The 26,469-nt window shown below is 33.8% G+C and overlaps 4 protein-coding genes across 5 annotated transcripts; 2 read left to right on the plus strand and 2 right to left on the minus strand.

Moving 5' to 3' along the window:
• Positions 1-3,279: 3,279 nt before the first annotated feature.
• Positions 3,280-3,771, minus strand: LOC111005494 (uncharacterized). The gene has a single exon (XM_022277003.2). It carries the CDS (start codon positions 3,769-3,771, stop codon positions 3,280-3,282), a length of 492 nt encoding a protein of 163 aa, XP_022132695.1.
• Positions 3,772-12,659: 8,888 nt separating this feature from the next.
• Positions 12,660-13,431, plus strand: LOC148213387 (uncharacterized). The gene has a single exon (XM_088126043.1). The coding sequence runs from the start codon at positions 12,722-12,724 to the stop codon at positions 13,184-13,186; it is 465 nt and encodes a 154-aa protein (XP_087982169.1). The 5' UTR covers positions 12,660-12,721; the 3' UTR covers positions 13,187-13,431.
• Positions 13,432-14,512: 1,081 nt separating this feature from the next.
• Positions 14,513-19,779, plus strand: LOC111005964 (uncharacterized). The gene is made up of 3 exons (XM_022277684.2): positions 14,513-15,309; positions 15,557-15,744; positions 18,917-19,779. The coding sequence occupies exons 1-3, from the start codon at positions 14,670-14,672 to the stop codon at positions 19,592-19,594; spliced, it is 1,506 nt and encodes a 501-aa protein (XP_022133376.1). The 5' UTR covers positions 14,513-14,669; the 3' UTR covers positions 19,595-19,779.
• Positions 19,780-20,196: 417 nt separating this feature from the next.
• On the minus strand, positions 20,197-23,410 carry ACR1 (ACT domain repeat 1). Of its 2 annotated transcripts, XM_022277686.2 has the most exons (7): positions 23,003-23,410; positions 22,877-22,922; positions 22,265-22,379; positions 21,914-21,981; positions 21,196-21,843; positions 20,896-21,000; positions 20,197-20,761 (listed from the first exon to the last, which is right to left on the minus strand). In XM_022277686.2, exons 1-7 carry the CDS (start codon positions 23,068-23,070, stop codon positions 20,378-20,380), a joined length of 1,434 nt encoding a protein of 477 aa, XP_022133378.1. In that variant the 5' UTR covers positions 23,071-23,410; the 3' UTR covers positions 20,197-20,377. The 2 variants fall into 2 exon arrangements, with proteins under 2 accessions (XP_022133378.1, XP_087977119.1); XM_088120993.1 differs by lacking the exons at positions 22,877-22,922; positions 23,003-23,410 and adding an exon at positions 22,471-22,799.
• Positions 23,411-26,469: the final 3,059 nt, after the last annotated feature.

A 26,469-nucleotide genomic window follows, 5' to 3' on the forward strand; every position in this document is an offset into this window, starting at 1 on the left:
AGATCAAAGACCATTCTTAGAAAAATTTTCAAATGATGCTTGTTGGATGGAAAGTTCCTAAATATTTGAGAGCTTTTTTTTTTTCTTTCTTGGGAGGAGTATGTAATATTTTCAAAAGTGGAAACTTAGATGCAACATAATTTTGATGGCGTCAGTTCATAAGAAATCTTAAATTATTATAACCAACATTTCTTTAAGTTGAAAGAATAATTCAATCCCTCAAGTTCGTGAAAGTGGCCAAAATTATATTTAATATATAATATCTTCGAGTCAAATTGTCAAAGGGAGTAAAATTAAATATGGATTTTTTTAATTCTTTGAATCAAACAGCCCGATTAGACACAAAATCCAAGTCAATGGAACTGATATCTAAATTAGGAGGATTTTATACATATTTCTCAGCATCCAAATCTTAAAAATAAATAAATAAATAATAAAAACACTATTTATGTATTTTCTTAGCTTTTAATTTAGCTAATGATATATAAGATCTTTTATTGATTCTTTTATCTTATCTTCTTTTTATATCTACATAAACGCAATTTTCCAGGTTGATGCTTTTGGTAGGCATTCATTTGATAATTACTTTATTTTTTTAATATTTTAAAACGAAATTAATTGACCAATACTTTAAATTTAAAAACTGCATTTAAAAAAAACAATAAATTTGGTTTTTAATCTAAAACATAAAAAAATACTACAAAATAAATAAATTATAAGTCCTTAAAATTTAAAAATAAAACTTAAAATTACGGTACGATTTCGGGTTTTTTCCTTTTATTTTGTTTTTAATTTTTAAAAATCAGTTTTGATATTGCAAGGGTTTTTTTTTTCGAAATCTCACATAACTTCCTTCTAACATTTTATTTTATTTTTCTTTTCTTTAACATGTTTCTCTTCAACAAATCTATTTCTCCCTCATTTTTCACAATCTAAAACTTCAAATATGTTTTCGAACTTTTATCACTCTTTGACTCTATGACATATCTTCCATTCACTAAAATAAAATTTTCTGCTTCTAACTTTTCTTTACATCTCTCTAGTTTATTTTTCTCTCTAAATATTTTCTTTTATTATAACTTTTCTTTCTCTCTTTTTAATTTATCTCTTTTTTTCCAACACTCTACTGGGTTTAAAATGAATTTTGAAAAAGGTAATTTGTAAATACAACCACTTTTAATCGGAACACTTCTAGAAAAATTATTAATTTAGAATGTGTTTAGTGACATTGTTGGAGTTTAAATACTTGAATAACAATCTGTAAGCTCAAAGAATTGTCTGGGAAAAAAAGTGTGCAGCTTATTAATTAGCATGAAAGAAAAGGAATTGAAGGTTGGCGTAATGGTGATTTTTTGACTCAAGCTTTCTAGATGCTCCTTTGTGTTGGTGTGATATCGGAACAGAAACAGTTACCGCCCATGCCATGCCAACTCTAGCAATCCGTTTGAAATTAAATGTGATACATGATTATATTCATTAATTATTTTGGGTAAACGTAACAGAATCAATGCATAGTGGAAGCTTCTGAGCAAATTAGGGAGCATGTGTTATCTCTTTATCTTTCCACCCAATTTCTCGTCTTTTTCCTCGCTTCGTAACCTCCGCTATGAATAAAATTAAAAAAAAAAAAAAAGTATTTACTCTCTCTAAAATTTCTCATTTTCTCTCCAACTTTCCTCTTCTTAAAAATTTTCTCTCTCTCTCTCTTCTAAACTTTCTATCTATAATATTTCATTTCATTTTCTAACTAATATTCTCTCCCTAACATATCTTTGATCAAGAATTTGACCAAGTACGAGTTGGAGCGAATGCAAGTAAGAGACCAACGAAAAAGAATAAACACTCTGAAGTCGACATCTAAGTCAATAATTGACTGATTTATACTCGATAGAGAATATAGTTTTATGTACTGAAAAATGAGGCGAGAAGTCTCTAATTAGTTTCCGACAGAACTTCTGAAAACCCTCCAACCGCTCTTCGACAGCCCAAGAATCATGGCGTGTTCTCGTGGATTCTGTTAGAGGTTTGTGCCAGTAGAAGTAAGCATAGGTCGACTCGACTAATAATTTAGGCGTCCGAGGTATGAGTTTGTGATCGGCTCGATTAATATCTTAGGCGGTCGAGGTGGGCCGAGTTGTGAGACTAAGGTCGATTTGGCATAGAACATGGGTCGCGACCTTCTCCAATAGTTCAGTTTCTCTTGTGTGAGTCATTGAAGGGGAAAGAGACATCACTTTAGGCTTTGTTGATTTACTTCGTGATGAGTATGTTGAAAAAGATCGAAGTCGCGGTATTTATTTCACTCAAGATTGGGTTGGTATTCACATTTGGCATATGCCTGCTCTGACCGAGATTTTTGGAGATGATTTTGTACTACAATTCGGCGGAGGAACTTTAGGGCACCCTTGGGGTAATGCACCTAGTGCCGTAGCTAATCGAGTAGCTCTAGAAGCATGTGTACAAGCTCGTAATGAACTCATCACTGTTGAGTATATCATATGTACACGTGGCCGGTGAGAAATCACCTCCCACATCTCTCACTTTCTAACTTTTCTCTCTCATCTTTTTCTCCGTCTCTCTAAATTCATATGTCACTTTCTAATGATTGACATCTAGTCTTTTTATTGAAGTTGGCGGTTCAAATCCTCCCCCTTCATTTGTGGTATTGATGAGAAAAAATTACCTTTAGAAAACTGTAAATAAAAAGTAGTTATCACATTTCCCAATATTAGAATCAATTGCAAATTCAATATCGGTTCTTGTTTTTGGTTCAAAACTATAGGGTGGGATCGAGCTATGTAATAGTAGTAAATATTTATCCATGCTCAAATCGAATTAACGCACCCATAATATGTTGTTAGACTTTTTCGTTTTCTTTTATCGTTGGTAAGGCATTATTAAAATCCAAGATGGGATTTAAAGGCTTCGTCTACTGATCCATTTTATAATCGTTCAAAATTCATACTTCATCCCCAATTGGTTGTCATAGATGATGAGCGTTACGATCGGAGATAAAAAATAAGCAATCGGCCGGCCGGCACTTCCCAATTTCAACCCTCTTCCTTCCATCTAATTTCGACTTCCTCGTTGACATTAATTAGAAAAAAAAAAGTTACATTTAAAATATATACATACAATACAAACAAATTCATCAAAATGAAAAAGAGTAGTTTCTATAGTTTTGATTATCGTTTCACGAGACTATGGAATAAAATTCCACCACAAAATGACCATAATTATAATGCCAAATCTGGAAAAGGAGGGTTTAAACTTAAAAGTTTAATAGGCCCGCGATCTTCTTCTATGAACAGCGTAGCTTCTGCTCCTCGGGTACGCATCGGAATTACTCGGCTTGAAATCCTCTTCGAACTCGTACGTCTTCTCTTCGTCTATTCTTCCAATCCCCACGCTTTGGCTCCTCGGCACGTTGTTGGGTCCGGCCATCGGCGATTTCCTCGCGGCTTGAAGGTCCGGTTCGATCTTCTTGCTGAGGCTTCTGGTGGAGGCGGCCCTCAGAAGTTCGCTGTAGTCGTCGCCACCATGGCTGGAAGCGGTGGACCCCACGCTGTAACTCTTGGGCAGATGAGTAGGGAGCTGACCGGCGGGCCCGGTCAGCGCCATGCCGTAGTCCAGGTGGTTCGAGCACTCCGTCAGGCTACGGATGTAGAAGTCACGGACCCTCGAGAGTAGCCGCCCGGAGGCCTTTACCAGCTCCCTCAATTTGCTTCCCTTGTTCATCTTCTTCGGTTCGTTGCCGGTTTTAATCGCCATTACTCCCCACTCGCCGCCTCGCTCGCCTGTCTGAAAGTCTGAATTCCGGCGGGTGGAGAAAGAATTGAATTGGGAACTGGAAACTGGAAGGCGAATCTTTATAGAGAATGCTTCTGGTCGCAGAGTTATGTATATATATATGTCAAATTGACCATTTATCTTTTGTTTAATTAATTAAATATATCGCTATAATCTAATTAATTTTAACCTAATCTTACTCTGACTTTGTATGCCATCGAAAGTAAAATTGTGATCAAATAAAATTTTAACTGAAATTATATATACATGTGTCTGATTACATGTGTGATATGAGATTGATTATTACGTTTTTGTTTTTTTAAAAACAGAATTTGATTTAATTGACAATTTTTAATACATTGAGAATAAAATTGAAAATTTTAAAAGAAAGAAAAACCTAAAAGATTATGGATCCTTTGTGATGGAGTTAGCCTATAAACTATCAGAGTAGAGAAGTGATGAAAGAAGGTAAATAAAACAAAAAATCTGTACAAATTAATTATACCCTATTCGAAAAAATCATCCATTAGAAAATTTTATAGAGAGATTTTTTTAATACAAGAAAATAAAATATACATCTTTTACAGCTGATCTATTGCTCATGTTGAGAGAGTTCTGAATTCTCAAACATTCTATATTTTTGCTAAGCATTATCGTGTGAATCCACCCCATGTATGGCCAAAAAATTCTACGATATAAGAAGACCCTAGGAAAATTCGACCTTTTCCCCCATAATTATTTTAACAAAGAAATGCTCTGTTAATTAATTTAGAAGTCTTGATAATTATGATTCATTATAGATCATCTCTTTGTCTGATTGTGATTTGTAGTTAAATGCATATCCATAATTGAAAATGGTTATATCAAGCAATAAGATTTGTCTAGCTTTTAAATAATTTCTTGTTTTTATATTATGCAATTACTCACGTAATTACTTATTTATTGATCTTGTTTTACATTATTAGCTCGATCTCTTAATCATCTTTCACTATTTTGCAAGCAAACTGAAGGTTGACCTTAACATTCCTGCATTAATAAAATACAAAAATATAATTAACTGATACAATCGAAATCAAATTAGGTAATTTATTAACATTTATGAACTCTACATCTACAAGAAAAAATCCAAAATAGATATATATATATATTTTTTTGGAGGTACACGAAGAGACCTGAAGACCTTGTCAAAACTCAAAAAGTTTTTCATGGAAGAAAAAACAGGTAGCGTATATTTTAAATTACATTATTTATAAGATATTAAAATCATCCACTCGCTTCATTTCCTTGTGCTGAAATTTCCCTCAACTTTTTTTTTTCTCTTGGTCAAGTTCAAACTTCAAAGCTGAATGGTGTTTAAATTAATGTGGGCCAATTTTTCTTATGATTGAATTTGAAGGGAAAAGTTAGGCAAAAAGTTAAATTGCTTCATGTTTCGATGACTACAAAGCGACTAAGAATATCAAAGACAAAAGTCACAAAACCTGATTAATGCTTTATTGTCTCACATTGTATGTGTTTTTTGGCCTCTAAATTAACTAAAAATAATGTCTTTTTTACTCTTTAGAAAATCACACGCGTTTTATTATCAGAAACTTAACTTTCTGTTTTGTTATATTGATAGAAATATTTACCTGGTATTTAAAAGTTAATATTAAATTATAAATATTTTTCATCCTTAGTAGTATTTTCATCCATATTAATAAATAAAAGAACTTACAAAGTGTTAAAATATCCATAAAAATTAAATTTATCCTGACTTATGAGTTCAAACTTTTAGGTTGATTGGTAATTTTATGTGATATCAAAGTAAGAGATCGTATGTTCAAACTCTTGAATTGTCACATTTTACGAACAAGATTGATTTTTATCACTTGTGATTTCAAAAATAGCAATATAGTATTATTTTGAAAGTTTCGATGAATTTATAAGAATTAAGAAACGAGAACACTTTGGACAAAATTGGAAAACAAATTTATGGCATGGTATCATACTAATCATGTAGAGTCGGTAACATTATTCATTTATGTGTTCTTGAAAGTAGTGCTTAAAAAAGTTGTATGACATGATATATTATGACTAATTTCCTAAATATATTTTGAATTTTAGGCAATCTCTATAGATTTACTTTCCATTATTTTTCACTTTGACGGTGCGGAATATATAATTTTATATTATTCTAGAGTTATTCAATTTGCAGGCCTTCAGTATGATTAAGAAAGGTTGCCTTCAATTGACGGCCATGAATTTGGTCAAAAATAAGGGTTTGAAGATAATTGCCTCAATTTTAAGTTAGAAAGAACCAAAGTAAATAAAACTGCAAATTAAGCGTAACTAAGTTGGCAATTGGCATAGAAAGTGAGGTATACCTAAGTAATTCTCTATGAAATTTCATTTATTTTGAGATCACGTTATGAACACTTTAAAGATCTATTGACGATAAATTTGCACGAAAATTAAATACACATCATCTTGTAATTAGTATTGGTCAAACCTTGTCTATTAACTCTATCCCATAGCTGCATAAACTTATAAAATTATCGCTTAAATATTGACGTTGAGAATAAAATGAGACAAACTGTCTGCATTATAAAAATAATTTAGTTAAGATTTTAAAAATGAGAAAATAAATTGAATAGTAACTTTTATTCTGATGTTTAAAAATAAACAAATTAAAATTATTATAAGATGGGTTGGGAAAATTTTTTAAACTACTCCTTTTCTTTTAGGTTTTAAAAAGCTAGATTACAAAACAAATGCTTATAAATAATTATGATTTTGAAAACATAAAAGATAAAACTAAAAACAGAGCCATTTTAAACGGATCAATTTATTTATTTATTTATTATTATTATTGTCATTTTTTGTCTTTTTTGACTAGTTAAGATTTCGAAGCGATTTAACCAAAAAAAAAAAAAAAAGGTGAAAATTGAATAATGAAGTTTAATTTATAAAAGTGTAAAATTAATAAAACTTACAAAGTCCTAATCAAATAGAACTATGATATTTTCATTATAATTATAGAAAAATAATACTTTTTATTGTCAAATTAAAATGACCCAGTCATGGATTTCTTATTCTGGCGTTTAAATTATATTAAGAGATGAGATTAATTCAATTTAATCATTATTTATAAGGTCAACCATGAAGTGTAATTAGAAGGAGAGGGAAAAAAAACAATAAAAATGCCTCTTAAACAAGCAATAATGGAGACAATATGGCGTAGTGAGAAACAACCGAATTAGAAGAATATTTCAAAAGTTTTAATTAATTGATTATTATTCAAAACCAGTCGCTTTATTAAATCATTAGCTTTGAAGAAGAAAGTTTGACAATTTCTTGCCAAGTTTAGCCTTTTTCTATTCCTCCTCCTCATCGGCTTTGGCAAAAACTACAGATTAAGATGGAGTAAAATGGTGGATAAAGTATTGCATGAGCGTAACTTACGAATAGAAAAGTAATACAATATTCATGGTCGTGATATTTTTTGTACATATATATTTGACGATTATCTCAGTGCATTTTTTCAGTGGTATAATTTCATAGTTACAACACGAAAACAAATTTGTAACAATTTTACATGTTAAATTGTGTTGATATCAACATTTTCAATCATTCCATATCATCTGAATATTTAATACTTGTCAAGGGTCTGATTCAACATTTTTAACTTTATTAAAAAAAGAAAAAAAAAAGAGAAGCAAATGAGGTCCTAGTAAAATCTATTCCAAAACTCTGTAGGTCATAAAATTATTATTCATATTATGCCGGTCGAGTTTTAGCTGCTGTTCAACTTGTTCTCCTGTCGTCTTATACTCCGCTCCGAGTCGAATTCATGGCTATTTTGGAGAGAATTTGGTGTATCGTTCATCGAAACTTCCCTAGTTGCATTCTGGAGTCAGACTCGTTGCCGCTGTTCAAACTCTTCATAGCCATTCTGAAATCATCAGCGAAGATGGAACAATCATCAAGGATATTAAGAATTTGGCTTCATTTGGTGATTCCTCTTTCAGGTATGTTTCCTGGAAGGCGAATGGCTTAGCTCACCATTTGGCGTCTGAGGCAGTAGCGTCGAAGACATCTTTATTTTGGTCTAATTCGTTTCCCTCTGGGCTTCTACAATAGGCTTTTAGAGAAGCATCGTAGCACACGTGGCAATGTTATCTATCTGATGAAGGTTTTGCTTTAAAAAAAAAAAAAGAATAAAGTTGAAATAATTAGGAAGGCATATAAATTTATATCAAGAAGGCATATCAATTCGGATAAAGTTCAAATGCTCAACCAAAAAGAGCATTTCATCAGTATGATGGTATATTAATATCGATTTTTCTACTAAATCGAGCATAGTTAAAATGGTTAAGACACCTATCTCTGATCAAAAGGCCGTGAATTTGAATATTTTCTCTCTAATTAGGTTGAACTTCGGTCTTTTCATATACTTACCAATAAAAAGTAGTTGGTATATATTTAAATTTAATTTTCATTGATGAATCTATAAACGGTCCTATAATAAAATGCCAGCCAAGTTCTCTCTCTCCCTCCTCCGCGGCTACCGAAATGGCATTATTTGATGCCCCTGTTTTCTTAGACTTGGTACAAGTGTGCCCCACTAGTATATTTCTATAATATTGGTGGTTTAATAAATAGTAAATTATTTTTCGTTTTTTCACATTGTTAACAACAAAACAATCCTTCCCTGCTCATAGAGTAACTCAGATTTTATGCTTCGTACCACTAAATTTTTTACTATATATTTTTTTGAATAAAAAGGCTGATTTTCTCTCACCTACCATTTAAAAATTTAAGGGTAAGTTGCAGGAATCTTCAACTATTTAGTTAGTAGGGAAGTTAGAGAAAAAAAAAAATATTGCACTTGAATGGTTTACCCATATGGCAAGGTCAACTACATTTCATGATTGTAGTTTTTAAGAATCATATATATTTTTTTAAATAATATTATGTTGTTTCAAATTCATTTAAAAATAATTCGGTATTTTCTAAATTAATTGTAATCTTGCGATAGTTTTAACAAATCGCTTTTTATTAATAGGGGTAAATAAGAAACAAGAAGAAAAAAAATAATAGGAAATTCGAAATCCTTAATTTTGCCCACTGTTGGTTAATGCATCTATGGATGAAGCCCAAACACGTATTGGGCCTTAGTGGTGAGATCGCAAACGGCCCAAATCTAGTCTAATGGGCTCGTATGAGGCAAATGGTTAATGAACTTCCTCGTCATCGCGTTCACACGTGTTGGAATTGTGATTGTTTTGAATCTGCTAGCACCCTATCTTTTCCAGAGGCCCAAAAGGCCCATAGCCCATCATTTTCAAGCCAAGAATGGCAACATGGGCCTTAACTTATGGGCTCTACTTGTCCGCTGCTTGACTATTTTTTCTCTCAACTTGTAATCATTTTGTTGTAGCTTTTTAGTTTGTTAATTTTTATAATTATTAAAATATTTATATATGCAAACCATTTTGCATAAAAATGTTTAAATTCAGTCCTAAAATTTTATGTTGGGTATATTTAATTCTCAAATTTTAAAAAAGTTATAGTTTTCGTCCCTAAATTTATGATTTTCGTTCTAATAAATCATTGTAATTAACCTTAAAAATTTGTGTGATATACTAATTAGATTAATAAGTGATTTATTTTTTCTGACATGGAATAAGTGATGATTTGACATAGACAGGCTAGAAAGTTTGAGAACTTATGTACTTAAAAGCTATAGTATTTTATGATTAAGTATATATATTCATCAAAAAATTATGATTATATTTTATTATGCAAAACTGATATTAAAAATACTTACTATATTAACTTCAATTAAAATTTTAAAAAACTGCCCTATCTAACTTCTGTCCTATCCCTCTGATTGACTTGAAAGGTTTCAAAAGTTGAATAAAATTTGCCAATATTATAGGAACTCAGGGTTTAAGCAAGAATCCACAAGAGAGATTTGGAATGGATTTGGAAGGGAATAATTGGTCAGAGAAGAAAAAAAATACTAATAAAATTAGATATAATTAGATGAGTGTTGCAATTTTTAGTTTCTATTCGATTTATGCTAATCCAATTCATTAATCCTTTTAACAAAAACTAAAGTAAAATTTTCTAAAAACATTAATTTCAATGAATATCATAAATTGTTAATTTAGATAGCTCTCATGAATGGAATGAAATTTGTTTGGAATTTCAGTAAAAAGAAAAGAAAAAAAAACAGCTCTCATATCATTTTTTTTTTTTGGAATTTCACCACTGTACTAGATATATGTCTATAATTTTTTTTCTCTCAAAAAAATGTTTATAATCCATAATATATATTTTTTAATATTCTTCAAATGAATGGAATGAAATAGAAAGTTTAGAGTAAAAATTGATATATCTTGTTAAGTTGTTAATTTAGATAGAAGTCAATTTTTTCTTAAAAAAAATAAAAAGAAGAAAGGCTGAGTTTTAAATAGACCAGTTTTATTAAACAATGAAGATTTTAATATCTTTTTAGGAATAAAAAAGATTGAACTTTCTAAGTAAAATCGAAGAACCCAATATTTTAATACAGATATCAGACAAATTCATATGGAGAGGAGAGAGATTTTTTTTTTCAAATAATGTTTTATTTAAATTTATTTTTAAAATAATACTGCATTAAATAAAATTAAAGAAAAAAGGCATATTTTCAAACTTATTCCAAAAATAATATGTTTGAAATTAGTCATCCATTTGGTCTTGGACCAGACCTCCCGATCATTTCTTTGAGGGATGACTTTGATATTTAAAAAAAAAACTAAATATTATTACTATATTACATTTTAAAAAGTAGATTATACTACATTGAATCATCTAGTGGCACAGTGGATAATGGTGCCGCATTCAACTCTCAATGTAACGATTCATGCCTCAATAATTGTAAATTTTTGTCTTCTTCTACTATTAATCAACTTTTTAGTTATTATTATTATTATATTGTTTATACATCGAACCTTCACTCGGATATAATAAAACTTACATTTACCGAGGCTCGAACCGCTGTATTGAAGGTTGAATGTGGCACCATCATCGACTGTGCTATTAGTTGATTCAATTTAGTGTTATCTACTTTTTAATATATAATAAATAATAATATTTAGTTTTTTTAAATATCCAAATCGTCTCTTGAAGAAATGATCGAGACGACCAACATCTAAAAATGGCATGGTCGTCTGTTCAAGAGACGACCGAGTAGGTGACTAATTTTAAATACATTATTTTTGGAATAAGTTTCAAAATATACATTTTTTCTTTAATTTTATTTAATACAACATTATTTTAAAAATAAGTTTAAATAAAAACATTATTTAAAAAAAATCTAGAGGAGAGTGCACGGATAAATTAAGTATAGATTAAAATAAAATGGGTCCTCATACAATGGAACGTAAAATAAAAATTGTATTGGGTCATGTCGAGATCTTTCTTTACACAATCTTATCTTACGTATGTAGGCTTATACTTTCACAAGATTTGATATCAAAAAAGTAAACTGGATTATTTAAATGAAGTTAGAATATTCAATAAGGATTTTACTCGTAGGTTTTTTTTTTTTTTTTTTTTCTAAACTCAGGATTATACTGTACTGGTAAATTGCTCTGGAAAGTACACTTTTGAAGTTATAACTTATAGCCAATAAAAAATAACTGGGTGTTTGGAAAAAAAAAACAACTGTTGTTTTTTCCTTTCATAATAACCATTTGCTATATTTTAATGGTCAAGGATTTCCAAAAAAGAAAAAAAAAAGGAAATGAATTGGAGGATATAAGTATCCAGATATATGTAGAATTTATCAAATGAACTTGAAGTTCATTGATGAAAAGTAAATCAGATCGAACTATGTTCAAGTCGACACATTCAAATTCTTCCATATTCCTTGTAGTTGAAGTTGGAATATGAACACAATCATAGTTAATATTACCAAATATATTCTATGGTATATAAGTAAAGACAACCTCTCTCATTATTTGTTAAAGATAGTTTAGTGTAGTTTTCTAGTTGAAATCAAAAAGCAAGATCCACAATATTATATAAAATAAATTTATTAGATATATAATTCCTGTTGCTCTAGTTAGAAGAAGAGACCATTCTTGAAAACAAATATAGATGTGCAATTTAAATTACAATAACAAAAAAAAAAATAATAGACATAATATTCAAATTATAATCAATAACATATATGACTATAGAACATTCCAAAAATTTGGGGAGTTAGATAAAGGAAAAATAGTAAATAATAGAAAAGACCGGCCAACTAAGTGTGGAATATAATTCAATGTCCACCATAAAGATAACTTATATATATATAAGTAAAATTGCATCACATAATCTCTAAGAGATCGTCTTCTTCATCTTAAACAACAGTTGTGCAATCACGGTCAAAGCTCCAAAATCCAAATCCTTTTTTTAAAGCCATTTCTGATGGGTTTTGGAACTGATCTGTAATATAATATTAAGAGGAAAACGACAAAGGAGAGGCGGCTGCCCGGTCTCCTATTTCTTTCATGTGTTATGGCCTTCTCCAGCTGTACCTTCTAAAACAATCGTCACGTCACCCACAAATATAAATTTCGTAATTTTACAATTTTTATCCGTTGAATTTTGCCCAATCATTGCTGTGCATTCACTTGATTTAATGAATTTGAAGTCAAACTAACGGGTTTGACCATGTTCGTGTAGACACTTTCAGGTAATTGGTGCCCATATCGTCGACGTTGGATGAAAGTTGACAAAAGGCGAAACATTTGAATCTCTGACTTTGCTTTCTTACTCAACTGCCCCCGTTTTTGGGCCGTTTCAAATCTTTATATAAATGCCACTTTTTCGACTTTCTTTTCCCATCTTCGCACTTGGATTTTAGTCATTGCTCTGCCTCTGTTATTTGAAAATTGGTAATTTCATAAATATGGAGGCATTTTCTGCTTATACTACTTCTTCTTCTTCCTCATCTTCCAGCTTTTTGGCTCAAAAACCTGATCAATCCGAGCACGTGAGGCGGGAATTTTCGAGTTATTCGAATCTTCGTTCGGTTCGGAAGCCGATGGGGAAGCCGTGGAAGAAGCCGGCGATTGCGCCGATGCCACCCACTCGGCCGAGAGTCTACAAGGTGGACCCAATTAACTTCCGGGATCTGGTCCAGAAACTCACCGGCTTGGCTGAGCTCCGATCTCCGCGGCTGCAGAAAATGGCGCCGCCGCCGCTTGATATTGCGCGGCGGCAAGAGTCGGGCGGCGCGGCGGAGGCCACGGCGGTGAAGGTGGATGAGGTGGACGGAGGAAGCTTCCTTGAGCTGAATTTGTCACCCTTCAACAAATGGTGCTCTTTCCCTGCTTTGAGCCCGGAAACTCTTGCCATTTTGGATGCAATTTAGTTTTATGATTTGATTAGATTTTGGAATGAAGTTTGTTTGTTTATGTGTTGTTGTTTATAGCTCATAATATAATATATGGAGAAATTAAGGAAGAAAAAGACTGGTAATCAAGTAACAAATAGGTTGGTTTTAATTCGTGAGAGAATTTTTCTCACACACTATCCTAATAAAATGTAGTTAAAAGTACAACCCATATCTCTCTTTATAAATTTGTGGTAAGAATATATAATGTAGGTTTGATTGATGATCCCAAAATATAAATATGAAAATAAAGTATTTAAGTTGTATTTTTTTCAGAGTCTTTGAGATATGTTCGGTAGTAGATTTGAAAATTGAATCTTAATTTAAAAAGTTGTTCATAATGTTTAATATATACTAATAGTTACCGATTAAACAAACATATGTTAAATCTAAAATATTATTTATATGTTATAAAGTTTGTAAAATAATTATTTTACAATATTATATAACATATAATATTATTACATTTTGTGTATTTTAATTTAAAAAAAATGAGTTTATAATATGAAATGGTATATTTATTAAAATTTCGATCTTTGAATTTTAAAATTTTAAATTTAAAATTTGAAAAGACTGAAAAAGATAGAAATGTTGCCTCTATAATTTCAATTATTTGGACCATACCATAAAAAAACCATCCAAAACCCTAAAAGATTAAACATTTTGGTAATGTTATTATTATTCTTTTTTTTTTTAATTTAGCTTTCAATCTTAAATATAAGTATTTATTTCAATTGATAATTATTTTACCTACCTTGAGAAGCTACACAATATTTTACACTTAAATTAAGCTCCACTTAATATCAAATTAAGTTTTAACTTAAGTTTCTAATGGTATATAATCGAGTACTATATCAGTACAAAATTATTTTTATAGATACCAATAAAGTCATGTCAAATAGCATGCTGACATGTCATTTCAGGCATTTCTCATTAAGATATCATCAATTAGTTAAAAGTGATCCAAAACTAACAGAAGAAAAATATAGTACAGTGCCAATCCCGACATAGTTTAGAGGATGAAGGTTAAAGCTTATCCTAAACCGTAGGTAAGTAATAAGAGCTAAAACAGGGATGTCCTGTTCACAAAACACAAGGATTCACAACAGAAAACGAAAAATACAAATCTTATCAAACCGAAACCGACTCCAAAAATGACATTTGTGATTGGCGCTACAAGTCAATATGGGTTGGAAAGAGAGGCCCTCCAAATTTCAAGAGCCAACCGTGGCCCATAAACAGGCCCAGGCTCTGGTTGCGAAAAACGACGTCGTGGATAATGCCGGTGTTTCTTTTACTAATTAAATTAAATGATGGATAATGACTAAAATGGCTTGCTCTCGACGAAAGAAGAAACTGAACATCGAGAAGTGATCTCCGATTGAGGAAACTCTCTCAGTTCCTACTCTTCTTCGTCTTCGTCTTCACTCCTCCGCCTTTAGCTTCTGCATTGGGATACGCGATGTCTTGGTTGGCCAGATCCATTGCTAATTCATTGAAGCTCGATGATGATGAAGACGACGAGAATGCCAGTGGCAACTCCAAATCGCCGCTCAAATCCGATTCCTTATCCGATCAATATCACCACACGGATTCCTCCTCGCAATCGTCGCAGTCATCGTCGTCATCTTCGACTCCAACTGCCAGAGGCGTCAAAGAGGATTTGTCCGAGCTCAAAAATACCCTAACCCGCCAATTCTGGGGCGTCGCCTCTTTCCTCGCCCCTCAGCCTGAACATTCTGCTTCACATTCCCAAGTCTCTGATCCAAAACCTAATGAACCGCTTGATAATTCCACAACCGACAATCCGTCTGGCCCTGAATTTTCTGAAGAAGATCTAATGGCGGGAATACGCAGTGATTTCGCTGAAATCAGTGGGAAATTTAAGACTGGGATCTCGAAGCTTTCGAGCAACAGGACCATGTCGGAGATCACCAAGATTGCTTCCAATTTCCTTCAGTTTGGATCAGAGGATTCTTTGGAGAACTATGACGTGGGAAGTGCGGTTGGTGTAACAGAGGAGGTCCTGATATTCGTCAGGAATATCGTCCTGCATCCTGGGACCTGGTTGGACTTTCCTCTTCCATATGACGACTACGACGGTAGCTTTCATATTCTGTCTTATAGTTTCTCCAATGCACAAATTGAATGTTCTTCTTTAATTTCGAGTGGAGTATCACGGATGTGCTTCTGACCGAATATCCTGAGCTTCTCTTATTATCTTTACAGCAATTATACTTCTCGTTAATCTTATTAGTTACCTCACTCTTTCATGTATAGATATATGTATCAGCAGACAGACATCAATTTAAGACTAATTAATTTTCCTGTTCGATTACGCGTAAATAGATCTTGAGTTATCCGATGCCCAGCAAGAACATGCTTTGGCTGTTGAGCATCTTGTGCCTAGTTTGGCTGCTTTGAGGATTGAACTTTGTCCCCAATACATGAGTGAAGATTGCTTTTGGAAAATCTACTTTGTGATCTTGCATCCTAGACTTAGCAAGCATGATGCTGAACTTCTGTCAACACCCCAAGTAAGTTGGTCTCGTTGTTTTGTGAATGCTATTATTTTTGGTTTCTTTGGGCCTTGTACCATTCCTGTGTAAGCCAAGAGGTCCACATAAATCTTGGATGTTTATTGTATAGAAAAACAAATTTTGTAGTCTTAGTATAAGAAACGTATAAAGTTATAAATGTGTGTATGAAAAAGCTAGCTTGCATTGAGAAAAGTGAAAACTACAAGATGGAGAAACAAAAAAGGGAAGCCTAAGACAAGGAGCCAAAATACAACAACTAACTAACTTTTAAACATTACAGAAAAGACTTTCAGTTAACAAGAATGAGAGACAAAAGGAAAAACATTAAAATCCTTGGGGATGTTGGATCTAACCACGCCCAAGCTTCCTTCCAAGAAATGTGTAAATTTGATATTGTTCTATGACTTACCATTCATGGATATTGATAAGAATCATTTAGCAATACCTTAGAATGGCTAACTTATCTAAATAATATGATTCAGCCCAAAACAAGCTGATATCTAATATAAGGGCTTTAGGAATTAGGAGACTTAAAACACATTTAACTCAAAAAAATGAAGTAACGTGTGTTGTTCTTTATCTTTTGACCATGTCGATGGGGGGCTTTAATTTTTGTTTATTATGATAGATGGGGATGATATTGGAAAATTTGAGTTTTAGAGTATATACTTGTTATCTCTGTAATGCAATGACAGTGGAGGATATGTATTCTTATGCACGGAGATCACCGAGAGAATTGTAAAAAGGCAGTTGCATTTTGTGAGTGCATAATAACCCTAAACTAGTCATCTATATGAGACGAAATGCAAACCGTAATCTCTCACGCTACTTGGCCTACTACCTTTCTTTGTAAATTGAGTGGGTGTGAGATGGACCTAAAAATTCAGATAGGGTCCTTGGTGGGGGACTTCGAGGATGCATGAATACTATAATTTGGGTAGAGTGTCCTTTTCAACTATGTGTTAGACAGGACATGCTCTAGTTACTTGATTTACAGGGTCCTATTTTCTTCTTATTTTTTAAACATTGTGAAGATGTTAGGGACATGAATAGGATATGTCATGTCACATTTAATAGAGAAAGAAATGTAATTCTTCAAGTTTCATGAAGTCTAAGAGCATTTACATCAAATAACTAAGAAAGAAATAAAAACTGAACTCAAAGTGTTACAGTAAACAAACAGATAAATTTCAGCCGATAAAAATCAATAAAGCAGTGATGGGAAGTTGTTGCAACTGATGTCTGAACACATATTTGTGTGTCTTTATAGGATCCTTTCTTTAATATATTTTTTCTTTATATGAAATAGTTTCTAGTCATATAAAACTAATATGTAATATGTAGGATATTTGTATTTATTTCTTTGTTGAAAAATATTATAGTTAACCACAATTTATGCAGTTGTAAGTCCCCCTCTTTTTATATTTATAAAAAAGTTTGTTTGCTTCGGTTGAGAGAACATGTTTCATTAAGTGCATGTCGGTCAGATATAAAGTTATGGGCCAACAATTTAACAGAGCATATTCCTCTTTCCTGTAATTGCATGACTGATTCCTCAAATAGTTAGGTGCATTCATTAATCATATCCTCAAGCTCAAAACTTATTCCTGATTGCCCATATATCCTTAAAACCTGGCAACTATTCCTATTGGACATCGAGAATCTGACGGAGAGTAAGGGAGAAGAAACCAGCCACCACCTTTAAAACAGTATGTGAGACTGCATCCCGCAACTCAAGGATACCCTCCCCTTGGCTCCAATGAAAGCCAGAGAGGACTAACCAGTATGATGCAGACTTCAAATGGATTTAATCAATGCTTTATCAACCGTTAGAAGGTTAGTTTCCTGAAGAAAGCAAAATATGGTTTAACTTTCAAAATATATTCCTGAACTACTTTGCTCGTCTTCTTGACTTCCAGATTCCTAAGATTCCAACTCATGATCTTCGTTGATGCAAATGGCCAATCTACTGGGCTTCTCATAGTTAATAGAGCAAAGTTAAGTTGTCAGATCCCAGCTTTCAGAGCTCCCTTCCATTGTCCAATCCTTTTTGTCATCCTATTAGGATGACATCAAGTATAATTTCATCTCCCTTAGCCAGAGGGTCCACTAGATATTCTTGTCCTCCTTTGGCATTTCCACGTGAATAATAGCAGAATTGAAAACTGGAGCATCTTCAGCAAACATGCATGGGGCATATGGCCTGCGTCCCTGCTTCCTATCCTACAAGGGGACTGCATTATCTGAATTCTGATGGGGAGATGAAACCCTGATGACAACAGCCTAATCCTGAAACTTACATCTCCCTCAACTTGCCCTTGAGTTGAAAGCCCAAGGATGGTGGTCGGCTCTGCCCATCTCCAGCCACCTCATAACCTCTAATACTATAAAATTAGTCTTCAACTGAGAGTTAGACTCATTAGCTGTTGCCTCTTGGAGGAAACAAGTTTCTTTTATCTGTGGAGATTTTAAAGCTGCTTAAGAAATATTCTAAATTTTACATTACTGTTAAAAGATATGGCCCTTTATCAGAGTCAATATTAAGAGTTGGTGTAGTTGTTGCAAAAAGAGGAAGACATGGGCCCTGAATACTGGTTTTTTGGGCTATCTACTTTCTAGGTTTTGGTTAGGTCAAGGTGAGCCCATTATAACAGGTAGAAAATGTTCATTTTAGGTAAATTTTCTTCCTAAGATTCTTCAAGGTATCGATGATCAGTGTTGATGGTGAAGATACCTTCAATAGTTTGGTCTGTTGAATGGTCAGATTATTGTCATAGCAAAAATTGTGTTGTTTGGCCATCATTGGCCACTAGCCCAACATTGATATGTTCATATCATATGTGTTCGTCTTGTCATCAAGTAGATTGGCCTCTAAATTTGGCTGAAATTTTTTCAGTTGAAAGAAGAAGCAATGGTCTTGATGCTGAAATGTTTGGCTTATTCGTAGTCACATTTCTGCATTTGGAGAAGTAAAATTGTTGACTTGGAAAATTGGCCTTCTTTTCCTTGTGAGTGTTTTGTTATATAGGAAGCATATTGTCAAATGTTGTTTTGGTGATCAGATATGTATTTTGCTCCAAATATGCATTAGAGGTTGCTAGAATTTTCTACGTTGCGGTTTTCTAGTGATCTGCAAAACTAATTGAAATTTGTATGACCATATTTATAGATACTAGAAGCCAGAGCACAGTTTCATGAATTACAACAACAAACCAAGGTACAGACGGAGCCCGAGATATCTAGAAACATCTTGACTAGTTCGAAAGGATCTTCTGATTCATCAAATGAGGAGCATCTCTCGGTGCCACCTAGAGATCAATCTGAACCACTGTTTCTTCAGAAATCTCCTGATAGTGCAGCCCCTTCCTCAATGGTGACTGATGTTGAGACTGATAAGCATCCAATTAAGAACGTGAAAATTCAAGTTGTAGACAAGCCTGTCATTGAGGAAATACCCTTGCAAACCGGAATTGAACATTCCCACTCTGGTCCTTCCAAAGATTTTGATGACATATACGTGGATGATGGAGATGATTGGTTGAAGGAGGAGACTCTTGAGATTGATGGTGACAGTGGAACTAACATCCCTATTGGGAACGACGAGGACGTATCATTTAGTGATCTTGAGGATGACGACCAGGAGGTCCCGGCATATCATAAGAAGGTTGCATCAGGCTCTGACTCTTCAACTAAAGATTCCCGAGATTGGGTTCAGCTTAGCCGGACTTCTGCTGATTCAGACAAGGATACAAACTCCATAGATATTAAGCATGTCGGATCCGGGGAGGTAGGCACCCGCAAGGAATCAAGTGACTGGCTTAATGTCGAGGACATTGATTCAATGTGACGGCTCCTGAAACTCTTCAATCTGCTTATCTTCATAGAATTTTATTTCTTTCCTATGTATATCTTGTGTTTTCTCTATATGAAGCAAGCATTTGGGAAACTATGTTTGTTATGATATCTCTGTATATAGAAAAACTTGTAAACTCAAAATTCATTTACATGCAAATAATTGATGGCTTTGTTGTATTTTCTATGGTATTATCTTACGATTGCAATTCTCGTCTCGTGATCCTATGAATCAATTGGTATGAAGCTAATTTAAGACCATTATTGTGCTGTTAAGTTATTTTTCATAAAGTTTTTCATTGGTATCGATGATTCAAACCCTAGAAATTACACTTGAAGCGATATATCTTGTGCCAAATTTCATGGTATTTGGAGTTACCATGACCGCTTCAAGGCCAGTGCGTTATAATATACGTATCTACAATCTATTCCTAGCTAGGAATAGGGTGGCATGGATTGATATATAGAGGGGTGTTTATTAGTTATTACTGTCTTATTTCTGAAATATGAATACAAGTTTTGACCGCAAGTGTTAGAGACGCTGTTGTGAGGAGGCTTGGTTGAGAGAAGGGAATAAGGGATTGCAAATTTGGAACATTGAATCATTAATTAATTCCATTTTCCCTATATACCATTCAAATAAGAAAGCCTTGTTGTATTGGCTAGAGGAGATAGTTCACGACTAATCTTTATTGTCACTAGCGAATAACCTTACTATGCTTCTGTGCTATCTTATTTACAAGACATACGTCCAACATTAGGATGCCCTCCCTTATGATCATATAGAGCCAAAGTTACTGGAAAGGCGTCCCAGCTGAGACCACAGTAAGCTACCCAATGAAAATCTTGGCTTATCTTCAACTCTTGCATCTTTGATCCCCTGAATTGGTCTTGAAGCTGAGGAGGAGGAGGCTTGAGCAGCCAATTTCGAAGCCTCTTGAATTAAAGCAACTGATCCTCCAATCTCCTTGATCACCAACTCCACTCTCTGTGGATCCACACTGTGCCCCGACGCATCCGTGACGAAGAAGGACCCAACTGCTCTCTCGCCATTGGTTCCGACGTCAATTGTCGAGATCGACAGGCCGTTCTCACGGAATATCCTTGTGATGTCTGATAGCAGTCCCATTCGGTTCAGAGTGCAAAGTTGCAGCCTCAACCCCTTCAAAATAGTTGATCTTGTTAATGTTAAATAGATAGTGCTGATGGATTTTGAGTACAGGTAAGAAGCTAATCTTAACGTTTGGATTTGGATATGTATTTCCATAGTTAATATAAGAGGTTTTGTGGACATACATGTGAAACCCTTCTTTCTATGGCTGCAACCAAGGCCCACGAAAGCTTGTTCCTTTCACTGTCTGTATCTAACATGCAGCCACCTTTATGCCGAATAAAATACTCCTGCAATTTTCAACACAGGACAAAAGCTATGTCAGCCCCACCATACATAAAACTCGACAAATTTTCGGACCCAAAACAAAAGCCAACTTGGATTGGAAAATGCACATGAACTTCGAGAAACAGTACTAAAACTAACGTACTGAAATGTTTGTATTCTTGGCCATTATGAAACAAAACAAACTTGTGGTGTGGTACCTGATCAGCTACAATGCCCTTCGAACTTACTGCAGCATGAAACACCACGTACTGCAAGTCGGTAAGAGCGCAAACCGTGTCGAACAACAGCTTTGGGCGGTCCCGGCTTTTGATATTGATAACCGAATATCCTTTCTCCTTGCAACTCTCTATTCCTACATGCGTTCGAGTGCAACCCTTTTTACATATTTTGCCATCGTCGCGACAACAACACTGCTTGTAGTCGCCATTGGCATACATCAGCTGGTGGAGCCGCCGCTCGGTGTGGGTGCGTCCGGCCGATGGAGCCGTCAACCTCACGCTGCTCGTCTCGCCCAGTCCATTATGGGCGTCAACCACGTTCTCAAGTTGGTCCTGCACATGGGCCAGCCGTTTTGGGTCCTTTATGGGTCCACCCTTCCAACCTTCTTCGATGTAGACAATGGAGGCTGCCGCTTTATGATGCGTCCAAGCGACCGCGGCGGTGATGTTGCAGCCGAGATCGACCAACACGGCGAATATCTCCGACAAGAGACCTGGCCGATCGGTCCCAATGATCTCCACCGCGGTCTGCTCCGATGCCATGTGACGAGGCAACACTTCTCTTCCCATGCATGTTCTTGCTGTTTTTGATGACCCTTCTCTCCTACTCCTACTGACGCACAAGGCCTGTAATTACACATAGGATATTGAATATACTTTCATGTTTGGTTAAGCATTATAAGGTAAAAAAGGAAACCTGTTGAATGTAATGGATGAGACTTTCATCTGTGACTTTATTGCCGAGCTGATCAGTCACGTGGAAAACTGCACCATCACATACAAATAGAAGTATTACAAATCAGCTTCCATTAAGGTTTCTTCCTACTTTTAGGTTTCTTCCTTCCACTAAAAACAGTAGTATAAGAGAAATTTATGTGTCCAACTACTAAATGTGATCAAGTCAGATTCCACTCATCTAAAGCACTGATTTGGAAACAATCATCATGCTTGCTTAAACATAATTGAATTAAGAAATTTAGAGCTTAAAAAATGATAAGTGGGATTGGATTAAACTTTATGTGTGAATAGTGGATGGATGGGTACTGACCGTCCATGAGCCATCCACCGTCGGAAGAAATGTAAGATTTGGAAATAACGAGGTCGAGATCTGTCAAAACCTGCACCATCTCAAGTAGAATTCCATGTTTGTTCGCACTGTCAACCTGTCAAAAAATTGGATTAATTCTCATCAACAGATCTCCAAAGTCTTAATTTCCAATTAGACTACATTTTCAAGGCAATTTAAAACCCTACTCTCACAATGCCACATATATAATGTACACTTATCATAGAACAGCACAAAAGGCTGACAACTTTTGGTTCTTTTGCACGGGAATCATGTTACTTCGGAATAGGCACCCAGCTTGTAATACAGAAGAAACCAAAAAGGAAAAAAAGAAAAGAAAGAAAGTAAATTAGGACATTGCTTTTGTGGGAAAAACCGTGACTCATCTTTCCATCTCCTCTATTTTTTGGTGTCATCATCAATTGGGTGTTTCGTCGGTGAGAAGGACTCCTCCTCCTCCTCTTTTTTGTTTGTCTGTTCGTTCTTTCAAATGGGTTTTGGCAGTGGAAAACATACACGAATTCTTTCGAGGGTTTGAAGGTAGAGAGAGGCATATAATTATATATAATTAAGAAACAAATTTAAATTAAATACCTTCACGAGGGTGCAATCTTGAAAGGTATCGTTGTCTATGCAAACTCTGCAAAAATGGGGCATGAATTGGAATCAATCAAAGGCAAATTACCAAGGCATAGAAGCATGGTAAAGCAAAAAAATTACCTCGGCGGGTAAATTCTTTCGATGAGTAATTCCAACTGGGGATCCCGCACGTAAGGCAGCTGATACATAGTTTCCACGATCTTCAATTGCCTTCAATTCCCAAATCTCCGACGGCATAATAATAATAATAATAGTGTCATGGGGGGCGAGGTTTTGGAAGTGGCGACGGAGAAACCGAATCAAAAGACACACAAAAATAATAATAATAAGAAGAAGAAGAAGAAGAAGAAGAAGAAGAAGAAGAAGAAGAATTGTGGGTTGAGAGAGGGGTTGGGTTGCTATTTACTATGATTAGGATACACCGAACTTTGGCGGCAACAACAGACTTGACCCACCTGTCTTGTCTTGTCTTTTGTAATACACAACTGCGGAGGAATTAATTCAATATATATATATATTTATACATAAATGTGAACTCTGTTTTTGAGTTTCAGGAGTTCCTCTTCTTTTGTTTTCTTTTCCGGTTGATAAGCTAAAAAATCTTCCAAAACGTGAACAAGTTCATTGGCGGTTTGCCACGTTCGCTTCCTTCGGAGAAACGCGTGGCGGAACTGCCGGCTTTCGTCCAATTGGCGGCTGCGGCGCCTGCCCATGCCAATACGTCACCTCACCACATCAATTTTCTCCAAATAAATTGAATTGTATATAATAAAACAAACGTTGAGACGAAATTTTTGTATAAATAGAACAAATTATTAGAGAGCGGATAACTATTTTTCTCTCTTCGTGTTTGGGCTTATCCGTGGAATTGGCGTGTGAAGATTAAGCTGAGAGTGTGTAATTGGGAGTTTGAATATCTGTTTATGATCTTGAATTTTTCACGCTATCGTACGGCTGGAGAGTAATCCAAATGGGATGCTTTGGTGGCGTGGCGTCGTTTGTTTAATCGGATCGTATCGTATCTGCTTCGTACTTGGCGATTCATTCTACGCTTCGCCGCCTCTGGAAGAGTGGGGAAATGGGCTGGGCCTGATCTACACTACCATATCTGTTTAGTGGGTTGGGCCACAAAAATGTTCACTTCATCGATCCCGATCCCTATCTTTTAGGCTATCTTGTTTATTAAAATTGTAATTTAATATTTTATTCTTTGCTTGCATTTTATTTTTTGACAAACTTTGCTTGCATTTAATTAATACTGTATCAAATAGGTTGCAAAATTAGATTTCTATTCTTCACATTTATTTATCATTACAAATTTCTATCATTTTTCTAATGTGTTCTATTATTTAAATAGTTGATTGTGATTTTAGTTTGAGATTCTTGTTAGAGATTTTGATTTTGACGTATGCTTGAGACTCTGGGAGGTTGATTGAAAATTTAGTTGGAGATTTTGAATTTGATGTATGTTGGAGACCATTAAATTTAAGATTAAGGAGGGGTTCTAAGTTCTTGCATGATCATCATGTATTTTGATATTAGACTTGAGATTTGTGTCGTAACTTCGTTTTACTTTTGAGTTTTGGTTTGTAATTGTACTGGCATAATTCTTAATTCGCATTTTGACCACATGCAATTGTTTATGCAGATTGAAGTATATTGTTTGTTGAAAATGTCATGCGTGACAGACCATGACGATATATTTCATATATTGTATAAAATTAGATAAACTTGTAGATGTTATAGACTATTTATGCTAAAACGCTACCTAGTATATGTTATTAACTTTTGCATGCATTATAAATTAAAGTTTAAATGGTTTTATTAAGTCTGTCTCGTTTTACTCATTACCATATACTATTTCATTTAAGCCCCGTTTACTTGCTCGCAATCGTGATCAATGAATCGTAATGAAAAATTTGATTCTCTGTTTAGTAGGAATGTAATCAAATGGTGGGACCTACCTCAAATTTTGTAATCCCATTACATGAAAATGTGTAATCTCATTACATTCCTACAACCTCATTACCACTTTTACCCTTTCTCTCTCATCTATGGATTAGATCCATATAATTTTTAATTAGTTTTTTTATACATTTATAATTTCTTCTCTATTTATACTCCAAATTTTATTAGTTTATGTGATTTTATTATAGAATATTAATATTAATTAATATCAATAAATTTTTTAAATAGATATTATTATTTTGAAATATTAGAATAATAAAACTTAATAATATGTTTTATAAAAGTTTGGTTGTTCTAATAAAAAATATTTTATTTGATGTAATTTTATTTTAATTATTCATTATGTATTAATATTAGATAAATTGTTATAATAAGAAATATTTACAGTGAATAATATTAGTAATAAATTAAATTAAAATTTATTATTATTGTAATTTAAAAATGATTAGCACAATAATATATTTGTAATTAGCTAAAAAGGAGGAAGAGATATATTAGTAATTGTCATATATCTGATTTCGATTCCGATTTTGATTCCAGACAGTTTTAGTAAACAACATCGAAGGAATTATGATTACGATTCTAGAAAATTTATAGGAAACAACATCAATGAAATAATATTATGATTTCGATTGAATTCATTACGATTGCGGTTAGGTAAACGTGGCCTTAGAGATAACTCATCTTTTACTCAATTTCAGGGGATATATGTAGGTAAAGTAGTCGAATCGATAAAAATTAGAGATGAATTTTTTAAAACGTCTCTATATTTATTGATGAAAAAAATAATATCTCAATATAAAAATAAAATAATATACATGGACGGAAAGGTTGAAGAAGGTCTATGGAATAGATTAGCGACGTATTTGTCTTTGCATCGCAATGCTTGCCAAAAGATGATAGCAATGAAATAATAATACAAAAAGTTGCAAACAAATTGTGGCATTATATTTTTGCGTCGCAACTTGCAACGAAGCTTAAAAATGTTAGAAAACTGTATTTGTATGGCGAATGCCAACCAGTAACAACTCAATTCTTTGTCATTTCATCGGTAAAAATTTGGTTACTAAAAATCATAATTCTTCTAGTGTAAATATAAATCACTTCAGGATAATTTTTGAGCCGAATCTCTAATAGCTACCCTTCATGCCTCATGGATTTTTGTTAAATATTGATATTTAAACCGATTGGAGTGTTGAGTAACACTGAATCCTCATTAATTAAAGGAAGAGAAAAAGATAAAGAATGAAAAAGTGAGAAAAAAGATTGTTATAAAGATAAAAGAAGAACTCCCACGATAGTAATAATGGGGGGAAAGGGTATTATTTTAAGAGCAGAAAAACAAGTAGGATGCTAAAAAAGGAAATGTCAGAAGAAGAAGAAGAAGAATCGTGTAGTAGAAGATAGAAGATAAGTCGCAGTCCGAGGCCCATGGCAAGCCAAGCCCATACCTCCACGTGTCACCATACTGCCATAATTAATATCCATAAAGAAGAATCACATCGCACTCGTTAAGTTAGGGCGGTGGTCGAAGTTGGCGAAAAGAAAAGGAAAATGCTCTATCCTTGGAATCTTTTTTCTCAGTCTTGTGTAACTAACTGCTTCGCTTCATCTCTCTC

Source organism: Momordica charantia (genome assembly GCF_013281855.1).
Source record: "Momordica charantia cultivar OHB3-1 chromosome 1 unlocalized genomic scaffold, Mcharantia_2.0 BLBB01000001.1, whole genome shotgun sequence".
Classification (NCBI taxonomy): Eukaryota; Viridiplantae; Streptophyta; class Magnoliopsida; order Cucurbitales; family Cucurbitaceae; genus Momordica; species Momordica charantia.